The sequence below is a fragment of the Sinohyriopsis cumingii genome, chromosome 6 (assembly GCF_028554795.1).
Source record: "Sinohyriopsis cumingii isolate HCF-2022 chromosome 6, ASM2855479v2, whole genome shotgun sequence".
In the NCBI taxonomy this organism is placed as follows: domain Eukaryota; kingdom Metazoa; phylum Mollusca; class Bivalvia; order Unionida; family Unionidae; genus Sinohyriopsis; species Sinohyriopsis cumingii.
Window position 1 is genome coordinate 45,743,498 of NC_142966.1, and position 16,332 is coordinate 45,759,829.

The window sequence follows — 16,332 nt, forward strand, 5'->3', positions numbered from 1 at the left end:
ACCGTCGTGTTGTATGGAAAGTCTCAAGCGATCGTCTTCTTTGGGTTGACATTGTCGCTTGAGTGCAGTGAGCAAAGAATCCCACACCTCAGTGATGAACCCTTCTGCTTTCTCTAACGGCACTTCAGCCTTGAAATCTTTAAACTTCACTGTGTATTTGTAAGCCGTGGTTCTAAATTTTCTAGAGGAGCGCTTTTCCGTCTCTCGAATGGAATAGTACTTTTCAGGGTTGACTAAGGGTGGTGAACTTGGTTTAGAGGGTTCGGATTCTGGTTCACTCATGTCCTCTTCAAAATCACTGGCATGAATTTGTGCCAAGATTTCAGCCCTGGTACGAGGCGATAGATCACGTTTCTGCCTCTTACTTTCTTCTTCTTTCTTCTCGAATGAATGGGATCGTTTCATCTTGAAAGCAAAAAGTCAAATGACTCAAGTTCAAACACCATAAACTACTTTATAGTCATAGTAGACCAGCGTATATAAAAGGGTGTGTGTCTTGTCCTTTCACTATTCATTTCACTCTCAAGCCGAGCACAACGATGGAAGAGACTGATCAGATGGAACGTTTCGTCAGAGCTTTGCGAGGGGTCATTAGAAAATTCTCTTCAGACCAGCCTACGGACTACTCTCCTTCCTTTAGAGATAAAAGTCAAGATACTTGCTATATCTGTCAGAAGAAAGGGCATTGGTCTTCAGAGTGTCCAGACCGTCAAAAAAGAAAAAAAACAGGGGATAAAAGAGACAAAAGTCAAGATACCTGTTATTATTGTAATGAAAAAGGACATTGGTCTCCAGATTGCCCAAAAAAGAAACAAGAGGAGTCAGAAGAAAAGAGGAATTCTTCAGAAGAAGAGAGGGATTCTTCAGAGGAAGAGAGGGATTCTTCTGAGGAAGAAAGAAGACAGGTGAAGAAAAAGAAACAGGAGAAAAAAAGAAGAAGGGAAGAAAGCGAGGAGGAAGAAGAGGAAAAGAGTGTGACGGTGAAGAAATTCAAAAAACAGAGAGACTAAACAAGGAGAAAAGAAGAAATTAATGAACTTTTTATTAAAGTGTTGTGTTATAAATTGTGAATTGGATTGTAAAAAAATGGAGAAAAGAATAAATGAATGATATAAGGTAAGTGTCTTGGAGTTGTGATTTTAAAATAAGAATCTACACTCACGCACTCATACACAGACACGTATTAAAAGGGTAACATGGGTGAGTTTTTTTTTGAGTTATTGGCAAATTGAAATTGTATTTCTTTTCGAGAAATGTGGGTGGCCCTGAAAAGGGCCTTTTTTCTTCATGGTGTAGGGGTGAGTTTAAGCAATCAATTTTAACTGCCTTAAGCCTTTGCCACGGCCAAGGCCTACTTCTGGACTGCGTAATGTTGATGATGATAATGATTGGGTTGAAATCACTAAGGGTGGTACGGTAGGCTTAGTCACAGGGTTGACATGTTTGGCTCGGGAAGGTCGTATTCTCTTCGGTCGTGATAAAGAAGTCTGATACATTTGTTTCAGACTTCTTAACTCCGCTAAAATGTCCAACAGTACCGTGACCGTTTGATTTTCACCCTCTTGTTTCTTTGCTGCTACTTCTTCTTGCTGTTGTTGCTGTTGTTTTTTTCTTACCTCTTCTTCTTGTTGCTGTTGCTGTAGGAGAAAAGTCTGTTCCGCTTCCTTTTGTCGTTGTATAAATTTCTCCAATTCTTCTTTCTGTCTCTGTCTAAAATTCTCCACTTGCGGTAATGAAGAAAGTAACGAAGGTTCCGGAACAAATTCTTGCGAGGAGAGAAAATCCACAAAATCCCAATTCACCTCTTCTGAAAGTAAGTCCGAGTTCCCTTGGGCAGTCTCCCCTGCTGATGCACCCCACTGGATCGTTTTCTGAGTTTCCGTCATGTTGAATCACTGTCGCATAGATTGACTGCACACAAGCGCTAGCGAATCTATATTGACTACGTGACGTCACAGACTGCTCTCTTCGGATTGGATGCGAGCTGACTGAATTCTGTAACGCGTGTTCGGATTGGTAAATGAACTCAATCCGTTTCAATCCTTCCTCCGCCTATAAATAAGCGCCGTTCAATGCATTGATTCACCTGTTCTCGTCGCTTCAAGATGTGGACTACAGTTGAGTCATCCACCCTTGTGTCTTCCATGATGTTTCGGACAGACTTGCTCATGTATGTCCGATCGAAGTGGACCGTTGTCCACAGGACAAACACCAGCCTGTGGATACGTAGGATCTACGTCGAAAGACAAGGATGCCTGAAAAGAGTGCTGATGTACGGACCAACAGTAAGACGCAGCCTAAGGACAAGAAGAAGACCAATGCGATGCCATTTATGTTAATGAATACATTAACATAAAACCCAAAGGCCCTTTTCAGGGCCCCCATATTTCTCGAAAAGAGATAGTCTTTGAATTGCCTACCCCTTTTTTTAAAAAATTTTTTTTTAAAATTTAAAAAAAAATCCCATGTTCAATTTCCCTTGTACGTAGAGTGACCCACGATTTATTGCCATGTTAAATTCCCCTTGTACGTAGAGTGACCCACGATTTATTCCCATGTTAAATTCCCCTTGTACGTAGAGTGACCCACGATTTTTCGCCATGTTAAATTTCCATTGTACGTAGAGTGACCCAGGGGTGTTTTTAATGGTAATTCCCATTGTACGTAGGGTGACCCCATTCACTACTAGTATAATTAGCAATTTTAACTTAATCACAATTGTGTTTGATTACTATGGATACATTGAATATAGAAATAAACAAAATGAAGAGCGAAATTTGTGATATGATCAAGCAAATTTTATAAAACGTCGCTGACCTAATATAATTATATCAATTAGGCTCGATGAAGTAATGCGGCTGTAACTCCAATTGGTACAGAATGGTGAAACCCCATACAAATGAACGGCTTTTCTTTTAATCAATATATAATACAAAGACAATATCAGTTAGGTGAATACATACATGGAAACATTTCAATCGTGAAGTGGACGTAATTTTGCAGTGTCACTCGTGGCTTCGCCACTCGTGATATTACAACCTTTCAGCTTCTGAAATATGTTCGTTTATCTGCTCACAAAATGTACGTATCCTATATGTATTGCCCCTTTCAGTGTATCCCATTTTGTTGCTTATTCACTTCTTGTTAAATGTTAAATGAATTAGGGCAATAGCCCATTTGTGCTCGTGTACATAAGATTTGGAACAAATGCATGAAATAAAGCAATATATGCTGGCCATCTTTAGTACTCATTATTATTTACTATAAAATAGGATTTACAGTGCTCTCTCTCTCTCTCTCTCTCTCTCTCTCTCTCTCAGGACCGCTCCGGTGACCAAGTGGTTAGAGCGTCCCTCTTGGAAGCGAGAGGTCGTGGGTTCGAATCCCGGCCGAGTCATACCAAAGACTGACAAAAATGGTACCAACAGCTGCCTCGCATGGCGCTCAGCATTAAGAGGTTAGTGTTAGGAATGGTCGGCCTGGTGTCAGGGTAATGTGACTGGGTGAGACATCATGCGACATGTCTGCGGCATGATGCCCTAGTGCTCGACATCACTATAAACTGCCACACTGCAGACATTGTAGCGATATGACTGTAAAATTGTTAAACCTACGTTAAAAAATCTCTGTCTCTCCCTCATGGTACTCTAACTAATGGTACTGACACATATTCGTCATTGAATCCGTTATCGCTGTGATACATTCAGCAAACTTGATATCTGCATACGACGCTTAAACTTCTTTAATACTATATATGTATCTCAAGGCAGCAAAACGCACACGTGATAGTTACAACGCAGGATTTTACATAGCTTAAACTATACCTCTTCCTTCAGCCTTCACTTGGCTTCAAGCTAAATATTATATTCGTATCTTTCGATGTATTGATTCAGCCTACTCTATTCCCACATTCATATGTGTCATCGCGTCCTAACCGTGAGAAACACCCGTGAATAATAGTCATATCCTGCCTCACATGTAAATTTTATTCTGTCTCATGAACTACTGTGACCGTATTTGCCAACATAGCATACACAAAATAGCGAACACTTTCTGAGTTCCATCATCACTCAACATTCTTTTATTACAATAAATAAGATAAACACTAATTGCAGCATATTTACTTATTAAAGGGAGTAGTAATTACCCCTCAAGTGTTCCAAACAATGTCAGTGTTGTCCTGAATGTCCTACATATATGTAAGACCTAGTGTCTGACACAAAATTCGGACTCTCTGAAGGAATATGCCTATCCCAAAACGAAATATATGATGCATTGTGTCATTCCTAACCGTTCCTTCCACTATAATAAAGTAAAATATCGGCAAATCGTTATCCTTACATAATATACAAGGCGAATTTAAAGTTTAAATGTCAAAGTCTCACTAGAAATATATTTAAATTCTGCTACTTGTGGTACTGTTGCTGTTGCTAACGTTGATGGTTATGCTACTTTGTATCATGGTATACTTCTACATCTGTGTCTACCACTACTACTATGTATCCAACTAGAGTCACTGAAATATGAACTAAATGGGAAATAAGTAAATTCGGTGTATTTTATCTTTTCGTTCCCCCATAGCACATTTTAGTATTCGCACCACTAATGTCATAACGCATATATAGTTTCTTATATTGTTTTAAATGTAAAATATGTAAGTATTACAATGTTAGAAGCATGAATTTAGATATATTCGTTGTTAACACACGTATCGAGTGTTTTCAAGGAAAGATGGATAAGGAGGTTTTCAGATTGTCAGGTTGACGGGTACGCAGCACATTCTGAGAATAAGTTATAAAACGTCCAGACATAAATTAGACTGAAATGGAACAATAGTCAATATTAGTAGTGCGTGTTTGTCTTCATTCGTAAATAATTCAAATTTCACACTCAGACAGTGCATTCTAGATCTATGTATAGGCACAATGTGACAAAAATATAGGCAATACAACAATGATCCCGTAATCCACGGGCCAAAAACAAAAGATAAATATGAGATAACCAAAGGAAACAAATTTGGAAAAGGTAAACACTCTATCCTTTCTATGAATATCGATAAAAGAATGACAACATTTGGCTCTCTCTGAACTGTAGGATGTCCTTACAGGTTTTGATTTTCATTGCAGTATGTTGCACCGCATACCAATCTGCTGTACACATCGTTAGACAATTTTATGATCTTTCCTTGAGTTTCTCGTCATACACAACAAACTAATTCGCTTTGACAATTTATACGAACCCAAGCTAGTATTTTTATCTTTTTTTCAAACCAACGACCATGCAGTTTCAAATCTCTATAAAGTAATTACATACTGGCAGTTTCTGATTTCAAAGCAGTCAGCCATGCGTTGTTGTGAAAGAGGGCCAAACAGATAAATGTAACTTCAGTTAGTGTAATTTGCGGAAGGACTTATAAGGTGAGAATATTCCCTGATTGTTGACTTTGGGCACGTTTGTTAATTGATTTCATATTTGTGCTAATAACAACGTAAATGTATATATTGTATTAAGGTTATAAAAAGCTGCAATCATAATGTAATGATAATTGAACTATTATTCTCACATAGAAAGACTACTTTCTCATTTGATTTCAAACATTTTAATTTTTCAAACTAGTTAAATGAAGGTTCCTGCATCATAAAAAAATTGATACACTACAGTTTCGATTATAGAGCAAGGAGTTTGTTCATAGCAAAACGTGCCAGAGATATTTATTTTATTTTATTTTAGTTCAAATTTGCCGTTCTTGAGCTTTGAAAAGGTTACACACGTTCAATTTCGAATCCTTTTAATTTCAAATGATAGCAATATAAACAAGGAACTGACACGGTCTAAAATTTTCCTGATAAGGTTTATATATCACAAATTGTGAAGAAATTATTTTCCTAAGTAATTAAGACATCAATGTTCTTGTTTCAAATTTATTTGCGAAATTTAAATTTGAGTTATAATAGTTTAATTTCTATAGTATATTTTGTCTATTTTCATTATATGAGAAGAAATTTGAATATAAATGTATACACTTGCAAATTCTACAATTCACCACCCTTCCTCGCATGTTTCTTTGTATTTTCATTGAGTCATTTTACAGTTTCGCTTAAAGAAAGAACGTTTAAGCATAAAGGATTCCTTACACCAACCACACCCGAAATTGAAAACAATACATAATAAATAAGAAATAAAATGAGAAAAAATTAATAAATATAATCTAATGAAAGAAACAACTCTCTAGACAGTATTGTATCAAAATTGCAAATGACATTAAACCTGTCGTTACATTTCTAAAATCGATTTCACCTCGAATTTATAAACCAGACATGTAATTTGCTAAAGTCAGAAATGACCCATGACTAAGGAACATGTTTTCGCTTCATATTCTGGATTTTTGAAACATTATTTTAGGATAAAAATATAGTTATCGTTTGTTGGAGGAGGGTTTCTTTTTCATAGATAAATATATTTCAAGCAAAATTGTTCTTGTACAAGTAATTATATTCAATGTTCAGCATCCATACAAAAATATATGCACACAAATAAATAAGACTATATATATTCTTGTTAATACATGTTAGTAAAAAGAGAATACTTATGCCGAGCCCTGAAATTAATCTTTAGCATATTCGTTCATTCCACCACTATACTTTCTTTTTTTATAATATAAGAGTCTACCGAATGTTGTAAGCTTGACAATGACATCAAAATTTTGATTAAATGTCCGTTAAAGTGATTACACATATTGTTTATAATAAGAACACATTAATGGTATTTATTCAACCTAAAAATACATGTTTGAATTACTAATATGATAATATGACGAAATTCGTATAAACATTTACTTATTTTTCCTGTACTCACCAAATGGTTCTGCACATTCTATTATCAAGAAAAATCTCGCCGTGGTAGACGTATATACAATCTGATTTAAATTTCGACTGTCTTGTGTGGATATCTGTTAGAAACCACTAAAGATACATGTTCTGATGATCCATATTATTATCATAATCTCTAATTTTGTCAGCCAATCAGATGAAGTGTTATATCTTCGCGTTTGCGAGTTTGAGCAGTATGACTGAAGAGCATGAAGTTTTGCCAAAAGATTTGATTCACTTTCAATTTCCAAAACCTACATTTCCATTGGCTAATTTAATAGTCAACATAACATGACCCAGAAGAGGTCGCTATCAGATGTGTACTTTAGACAGTTAAGATCTATTTTAGTCAGATTTGCGTGTAGATATACTCTAACTTAAATACAAATAGTGGTTGCTGCATATGCCAATTTTCACTAATATTGATAGATAGTTAAGGGTACAACATGTTGAATAGAAGAAAGTATGTAAATGTGAAAATATATGCACTACGGATTCCACGCATTAATCGTTTCTTTAAGCATATCTTTGTAAAATGTGACCCTTGTTCTTTAAATTTGGCTATACATTAATTCCCATTAAGCTTTGTGAAGGTAAAACGTACGGATGTCACAGGTTTTAAATTTCTAGAAAGATTCATGATGGTCTTATTATCGGTGATGGAGAGTGGAGGGGAGTGATATATGGGAGGGAGGTAAAAAGTGTTTGCAGTACTACATTGAATTAGAAAAATGTTAAATGAATATTTTAATATTTTTATTGTCAAACATTAATAAAGTAATCTCATTAACTGTGAGGGATAAACACAACACTCATTCCAACTTTTAACAAAGTATGGCAAATATATTCTTCGAAACTAAAGACCATGGTAAAAACTTCATTTTCCTCCAAGTGCAGTTAAAATACATCTAAAAGAACTCTGCTCAACTTTCACTGACTATCAACCATGTATTTTAAAAACTCACAATCACCGTGTCTAAATACAGTATAATATTAATTTGCAAATGTAAACAGCTTTTTTATTTGAACTACGATATATTAGCTTACCAGGATTGAGTGTATGATGTAGCCAACCATATTGTAAGCTGGACATTTTATTTAAACACGAGAGGATCCTCAAATACGTCCTTGCAAAGGAACTTTATGTTGGAAAATAATCCAATTTAGCAATGGCTTCATCGGAAGTTAAGGACACAAAAAGGCGCTATTGTATAAGCCAGTGCAACGTGATCTAGATAGTTCTACACCGCAAAGTAACTAAAATATATTGCATAAGGTTATATAAACATCCTCCAATTGGTGAGAAATTTTGCCAGTACATAAGGAACAACTTGCATTGAGGTAAGTCTTGTACACGCTATGCTAATTAAATGAATAGTTTACCTTCCTGACAATGGTACTGACTGCTTTTGTTCTGAATGTCCATGTCTTTGTAGGTTTTGCTTGGCCTGTCCTTGAATTATACATGTTTAACGTACCGATCCCTGTTAACAGTCAATTGTTCACACTGAAGTATGGGAAGTTCATCGTTACCTCACAATGCAAGCGGTTTATAGTCGTAAGAGAAAACAACAAACCGTACCGAATGATCTAAAGCTTTTCTTCCCCAGTAGTAGCAGATTTTAAGATACTTTTACATCTTCAGTCTTTGCTAGAAACTGCGATCCTGACTGGTAGTATTGGGGTGTTGAGAAACCAGGAGTTTCTGAGTGAAACTGTCTTATGACTATGTTGATTGACGTATCAAGATACAAAATCATTATTATATAATACTTTTGGGGAATATTGTTGTCATGCGACCCGTTAATACCCCACCGTGATGTATGTAATACCAGAATAGAGCCATTCAATTACAATATGTTTATCTCTTCTAACCACGCCTATAGTGAAAGAACATTTTTATGTTTCCTAAGGTATACGCAATTTTGCTCTGGGGAAGTCCGCTAGCCAGTCATCTACATTATGGGATGCTCACTACGCCGTGGACGGAAATACAAGTGGGAGCAATCCGACAGCCTCCGGAACATGCAGTGCAACCTATCCTTCATACACTTGGGTAGACCATTACTGGGAGGTTGACATTGGATTCTCCATAATTGTCAAGAATATCACTGTTTATGGAAGAACGGATCAAAGTAGGTTGCATATATTTTTCCTTCCACATAACCCTTTTTTGCAAATTTAAATGCATGTATGTTGATATAAACCTATATAAACAACATTTATCTTTGTTTATACATTTATGCAAGTGCTAATTCAGTTCAAACCTGTAATCTATCTACCTGTCCATCTGTATAGCAACATAATATCTCTATCTATATATCTAAATATTTACTGTTGATTCATCATATTTTTCTAAACAAATATTTAACTGCTCTATTTATTTGATTTACTCATTGCCTTACACGTATTTTGTTGTTAACTGCATCAATGCTACTCAAGCACTGGCATTAAAAAATCGTTTTTCTAACAATTGATTCTGGAATTACATTCAACACTCTACATTATTTCCGAAACTTAATGCAATTGTTTTTCATCTGCTCTGTGTTATGCATATTTCATTTATATTATGTGCCTACATTTTATCCATGATTGAGGATAAAGATTTTTCCAACGAACATTTACTTTTCCATGTTTTTAAAACATATTTACTAATATTGTAGCTCACGACCTAACGTTTATTTAAAAGTTTTGAACGTTCTGGAGAAGAACGTGTTGGCAGTTCGATGTATGATTCCATTACAAATGACACAAGTCTAAGGAAGTCCACAATGGTCTATTGCAAATTGTTTGTAGATATAGATGATTTTACAAACAAATAATCATTCCTATTTCATATCAATCTCTTGAAATATGTGTTCAAAGTTGCAGTAGTGTTCAAATATTATTTTATAAGAAGTATTTATTTAAATATTCATTGGAATTACAATGTGCTCATTGACTTCTTGGACTAAATCACTATTGTGTGGTTATTAAGAACTCGTTCAAAGACATTATAGATTTTACCACTGTGGTACATTATGATATTCAAGAATATTGGTACATGAGGTCATAACTATATGAATTGGATTTTTAACGTAGCTTTAACAACGTTTCATTTATATCACGACGATATCTGCAGTGTAGCAGTTTATAGTGATGCCTAGCACTGAGGCATTATGCTGCAGACATGTCCCACCCAGTCATAATTTGCTAACACTAGGCCGACGAGTCATAACAGTAACCTCATAATATTGAGCACCTAGCGAGGCAGCTGTTAATACTATTTTTATAAGTCCTGGGTATGATTCGGCAGGTATTAGAACGCTCAAACCACTAGGCCACCGGAGCGGTTAGTTATTCAAGACAATTGGAATTAATTCTACAGTTTTGGACTTGTGATAGAAAATGTATGATTATTTGAAATTTAATTCACAATATGATAATTGTCTCTTACATTTTCACTCTGTATCTAAGATAAATTAGTTGTTGATGTTACTAAACTTGTTCATTTTGTTTCATCCTGTTACATAGTTTAAGACCTAAAGTCATAACATTGTTAACTTCACCAACTCACACGTGTCTATGGACAGGGCAAGGGCATACATTCGAAGCTTATTTTGAGGTTCCTTGAGTCTCATTTAAGCCATTAAAAATTTAAAAACGTTCGAGTAAAGTCTGAGAAAACAAATGTCACCTCCAAGATCTAATTTGGGATTGTACTTCTATTGAGAGATGAACTATAGAATGGATTTTCAACAAGTTAGGCCCATTGTTTCAGATTCTTTAAGTGTAACTCAGCGTATTCCTAAATTAATATACTTTTATTTATTGATACTTTTGTGTAGTAGAATTGATACTGCATCCACTTTGCTCTAACAATTTACATCCGTCATAAATTGTGGGTAAGTTATTTTTACTTTTTTTCATAGTATTTAAAGCAAATCAATATATGTTGTTATTCTTCGGAAAAAATAAAATATCTTTTCGAGATTTTGAAATATCGTTTCAATTGGACATGTATATCTCAAAATCGTTAGTGACCTTTTGTCTAAGACTTGTATTAAGTTCAATACAGGATTTGAGCCGCGAATGTTGTTCGAAAAGTAAAATGATATGTATATATTGTAAGCTTTATTTTTGATGGTATGAAAATTCAGGTTTCTTTAGTGAACGTGGTATTTCTCATTGTTGTAGAAGGCGAATGATACTTTAGGAACTGTTGGTTTTGTGCGTTGTTCTGTTTCACGAAGTTTGTTTGAAGTTCAGATATATCATCCATAATATATATAAATTTTCAAGTGCTAAGCAGTAGTCTTTAAAGCATTCGTATAGCATATTCTGTTTCTCTAAAGGGCTCTAGAATATAATCAGTGTCGTTATGCTATTAACTATCTATTCCATCTGCTTTGCTCAACAGTTTCTTATCTATAGCTTACACTAGCATGTACCGGAACATGACATGAAAAAATTAAGTTGTTTGTCTTCATGACTTAGTTTAGGTTCATCATCTTCGCAATTTTCAGTTTTTCCTTGATCGTCCGTACAGCATTTGTAATTTGCTTCAGGGTATTATGTGGTAAAACCTTATTTCTACTTATTCTACTCTAAATGTAACAGGAGCATATCGTAACATATTAACAGATCAAATTATGATTTTGTTAGTATCAAACTTAGGCGATGGACTAAACCTGTATTATTGTATGTTGTACGTTGCAATAATTACGTTTCTAAACTTCCAAAAAAAAGTTAGATATAATCAATGCATATTTAGTTAAGTAAGGGTCGTGATGATCACCAAGTGAGTTGAAATAACGCAATGCATCGTTAAGGTTATTGTAATGAACAATGAATATGTTCGTGTCATATGGAGACAAGTATAATTTGCATCTCAGTAGTGTATCTTCTTTATTAAACATTTCAAACCATACATGTTTGCAAATGGCATGTACCTTTTCTCACATATTCAGGATGAAATGTTGAAGCCATTTCGTCATATTGGTGGACACCCTGTTTGAAATGTCTGAATAACTGCCCATTAAACTAGAAGCTATCATCAAATCTAATTGTCCTTTTATGTATTCTTTCTCTTCCTCTTTTATGAACATTCAAACACTGACATCCTTGTTACACAAATTTATATTAGCTGTTATATTATTGCCTATTATGATCATTACGTACTGCTCAGGATCTTGTCCAACTCCTTCATAAAATTGTGGCTGGGCTGCCACAAAGGGGTAAGTAATGAAAAACAGTTGAATGCATTTTGAGGATATCTAAATGAAATTATACCCTTTATGCTCTGGAACTCTGTACTTGCCGGCTAAGTCCTCTTGGGTTCTCATCTATTCATCTGTTATTTCTTTTCACGCAAATAGGATATTTGTTATTTCAGATAAGATGTTTCTGATCTTATTTTGTGAACACCAATGACTTTGCAATTATTGGTTTTAACTCATTTTTTATTTATAAAGAAACAATTCTGAAAGCATTGTAAACTACATGTGCAGTCTTTTCCTTTCTAAACCAAATGTTTGATACAATCGTTGAAAGCTAATTCAATACATATGCAGAAGTCAGAATTTTGTGTGTTTAGAATGTTATCATCTCTACATTATTTACTAGTATCTGCTGCATATTGCATTGTCTACATCACATATAACGTAACCATTATTAATTTTCAAAGTGGCAATATGTATGCCATGGAACATATAAATTGTTCCAAGTTTAATAACATTAAGACAAAGCATCTTTTGGGTAATGTTTAATATTATTTTGAATACAGCATATATTAGTTTGTGTCTAGTTAATTTTCCTTCCGAATAGAAGCAAACACTTGATCAATTTAGATATACACTTGTTTCCTGTGTATATTTTTGTAACCTTTACATGAATTGCACATTCCCTATTTTGTAGCCATCATATTTGGTTAGATTTGCATTAGTAAAATTTGATGTATTAAGCATTCAACTCATCCAAAATTATGTGCATTAAAATGTATGCAACTTAATCGTTTATCGTTAATCGTTTATCATGTATCGTAAAATTTAAGCGTGACCTCACTGAATAGCGTTTGAAGAAGCTTTAGCAATTATATCTTACGAATGTATCTTCACATTTTGTATTCTTATGTTTCCAACATCTCTGGATATTTACACACTATTATATTCCATATATACATGTTTCATTGTCTCCACTTTATCTAAACATTTCACTTTTATGAGTGTAGCTTGATTTTGTTATACAGCGGCTCGATGTAAGTGCTATTTGTCGTTTTGCTTGTGCTATTTGGCTGATTCGTTTATGTTCACTGACATTATTTAAAGAGACACTATTAAGCTCAATTTGGTGACTTTTAGATGGTAACTTCCAGCCAATCTTAGTTTCTTTGAATGACAAACCTTTAGTGGCTATAAGTGGATTTAATTGACAAATAGCTTCAGGGAGGTATAGTTCGTCATTTATTCACTTTGTATGTTTCCTGAAAAGTTAGGATACATAAACATTGCCATCTTAGACCCTTCTTACCAAGGAATATGTATATTACAATAGTTCAAAGACAAGTATCCTAGTGAAATAAATTATAACAACCCAAAAAGACAGCAACGTTTCGCAGGAGAATGAACATAACATAGAACATCTAAAGTTGAAATATATCGTCCAAGAAATTAGTGTTAATGCAAACATTAACTAAAAGATAGGTTTCCAATCTACCAAAGCAATTACGCATTGTTACAGAAAGAATGAACAGTTTTTATGACAATCTGGAGGAGATGGAACAATGATGGAACAGTTTAACTACTCTGAAATAAATAGATGATGAGCTTAAACAGATTGAAAATGAATGTCTTGGTTTATGACAAGAAGAGACAAAGGAAGAAGAAAAAGTACAGGATTACTTGGAACACTTATTGTAACAAATTTCCTGTTACTTAACAATACTGGTTACATGATACACAAAATCTAGAGACAAGTCAAAGAGACAAGGTATACAAAGTATAGCTACGAAAGAACAAATTAAGCGAAAAAGCAGAAGCAACGTAAAATTAAAGACAATAATATGCAGCTACGTTTATTTAATCCTAACTACTGTGACATCTCGTAAAAGGTATAGTTAGCGTGCCATTTGCATATTCTAGCATCGTAAAGCTCAGTTTTAAGCAAGGATTATGTGGTTGTAGCTAAGCGTTTCATTTCTTGCTTGTTAATTAACTCTTTATCCACATAATCATTATCACATATTTTCTGATTCAGATTAAGTTATAACTCTATCTATTGTGTGATATAAATGTCTGATCCAAAGAATATCATACAAATAACTCAGCTTGCATTATTTTAAATATTATATTCGATTACGAGACAGACCCACCAATTAAAGTCGGTAGTAGTTAAGTTGTTTCTGCCAATCGCTATCTGAGATGTCACTATAGACTGTGTAAAACATTTTTCATTCGGTGAAAGTGTTCTCCTGCTTTGTCAGTAAATTGTTGTTTCTATATAATTTCTCTCAATGACTACAACGTTTATTGTATTGCAAACATTATATATCATATTATAATTTCTTCTTCATTCTACAGAATGCTTGCATCTAGTAAGTTCACTATTTCAATCATTTTGGATGTCCCTATCATTCTACTTGAAGCAACTGTGATTTTGTTTAATTATGTGTAAATGCAATAGATAGCTTCGTAAACGTTATATATGTATGTATATAAAAACACATATCATGGTACAAAATACAGGTCTTTCTTTGAACACATTTCCCTATTTTAGTACATTATTGTAATTTTTAAATTTAAATATTTGTATCTGTTATGCATTTCATGTCTGATATAATATTTGTTCATTTATTTACAATAGCTAGTCTGAGTTACAAGTTCATAAATTGTATGTAGTATGAAGTGGAGTGCTTCTTTTGATCAAGATTGTATGGGTCGGATTACTTGGGACTTTGGTTATCTAAATTAAAACTAAAATTGCCTATTGAAACTAAAATACAGTGACACATTGATAATGTTATGTATCTAACATAATTACATTATTTATTCCAATATTTATTTTACGTATCATGTTATTGATTTTATCTACTGATAAATACAACAATATGCACATATAAAATATATTAACTTACGTGAACTGAAAATTATTTCAGCGTTGCAGTTTATGCAACTGATATCCCAAACTCAGAGTAAAAACCCGTTACAGCATGTAGATATACCACGGAAGAAACGGTACGCAACACAACGGCTTTAATTTAAGATGTTTTTTTATTATATCGGATACATTTTTGCAAATTAGAACCAATTCTACGGTTTCAACATAATCTGTGTTTAGCAGTTCTAGTTAGTTACTTGAGTAGTTCTTTAAAATTTCATGAAAAAGTCTTACTCCGCATCATGTTTCCTTAGTCATTCACCCCTCCTGGCGTAATGCTACTGCATATATTATCTCAAAACTAATTACATATCACACGAGTAACGCCTTGACACTGACATACATAAAGGAATAAATAAGCATCACAATTGGATATTGACTTTATTTTTAATAGCCACGTTGTTGAGGAAACAAATTTTTTTTCGTTGTTGATCATAATTAAATGCAATGTGCATGAAGTTAAATGTATTATCTATAAATATTAATTGACTAAAACCCGAGACCAACAGCTTGATGAATAAGTGGGAATATGTTTTACAGAAAGGAATTAAAGGATATATATTTTTCTATGTTCCATATAAACTCCAATTACACCATAAGGAAAAACAAAGTCGCATTTCCGTTTGAAAAATAGTCAATTAGAAAATGTATTATTGAAGAAGAATCTGGTCATCCTGGAGTCATATATCATCAGATAAATTAATTAGCCATTAGAAGGCTTAGGTGTAAACTACTGCGTGTTGATCATTAGGATAATATATTCAACTTGAAAACGTGATTTATAATGTGGCGCATAGATGATGAAGGAAACGCTTGCAGATATTCATTAGCAATTCTTGTTTTCTACTTTTACAGAAGACGATCAACTGTCCAACTTTGAAATTTACCTTGGAAATCATTCGACGCCATGGACTTCAAACCCGCTATTAGGTGTGGAATCATCAGGAAATAACGTGTACAATATTAATCCTGCAAATAGTGTCGCTCAATTTGTTTCACTGAAGAGAACAGATTATATCTTGACTTTATGTGAAGTTATTGTCCAAGGAGGTGAGTTATTGACATTTTGTATATACATAAGCATGCCAATTAGAAGGAATTACATCATATGGCTTCCACTGCAAATAATATCTGCTTCAAATTCAAAATATTATAGGGATATCTATCTAGCTAAAAAAAATTGTTTTAACTCGATGATAAAAAATGTTTCTGCCTCTTGGTGTTGAAAGACACTCTTTTATGACCGTATCTGCGAGGTATTCATGCTAGTATCTATATTTTCGCCTTGCTTGTGCTGAAGTTTCAAAATAATATTTATGTTGACAGTTTC

At 34.0% G+C, this 16,332-nt stretch overlaps 1 protein-coding gene across 2 annotated transcripts in view; it reads left to right on the forward strand.

Annotated features, from left to right (window-relative positions):
- LOC149796848 (tyrosine-protein phosphatase Lar-like) overlaps positions 1-16,332 on the forward strand; it is a 97,032-nt gene that overhangs the window by 18,857 nt on the left and 61,843 nt on the right. For both annotated transcript variants that reach the window (XM_089961486.1, XM_089961487.1), the window contains exons 2-3: positions 8,783-9,004; positions 15,858-16,052. In XM_089961486.1, the coding sequence (XP_089817612.1) occupies positions 8,783-9,004; positions 15,858-16,052 (417 nt within the window). The remainder of the gene's footprint in view (positions 1-8,782; positions 9,005-15,857; positions 16,053-16,332) is intronic.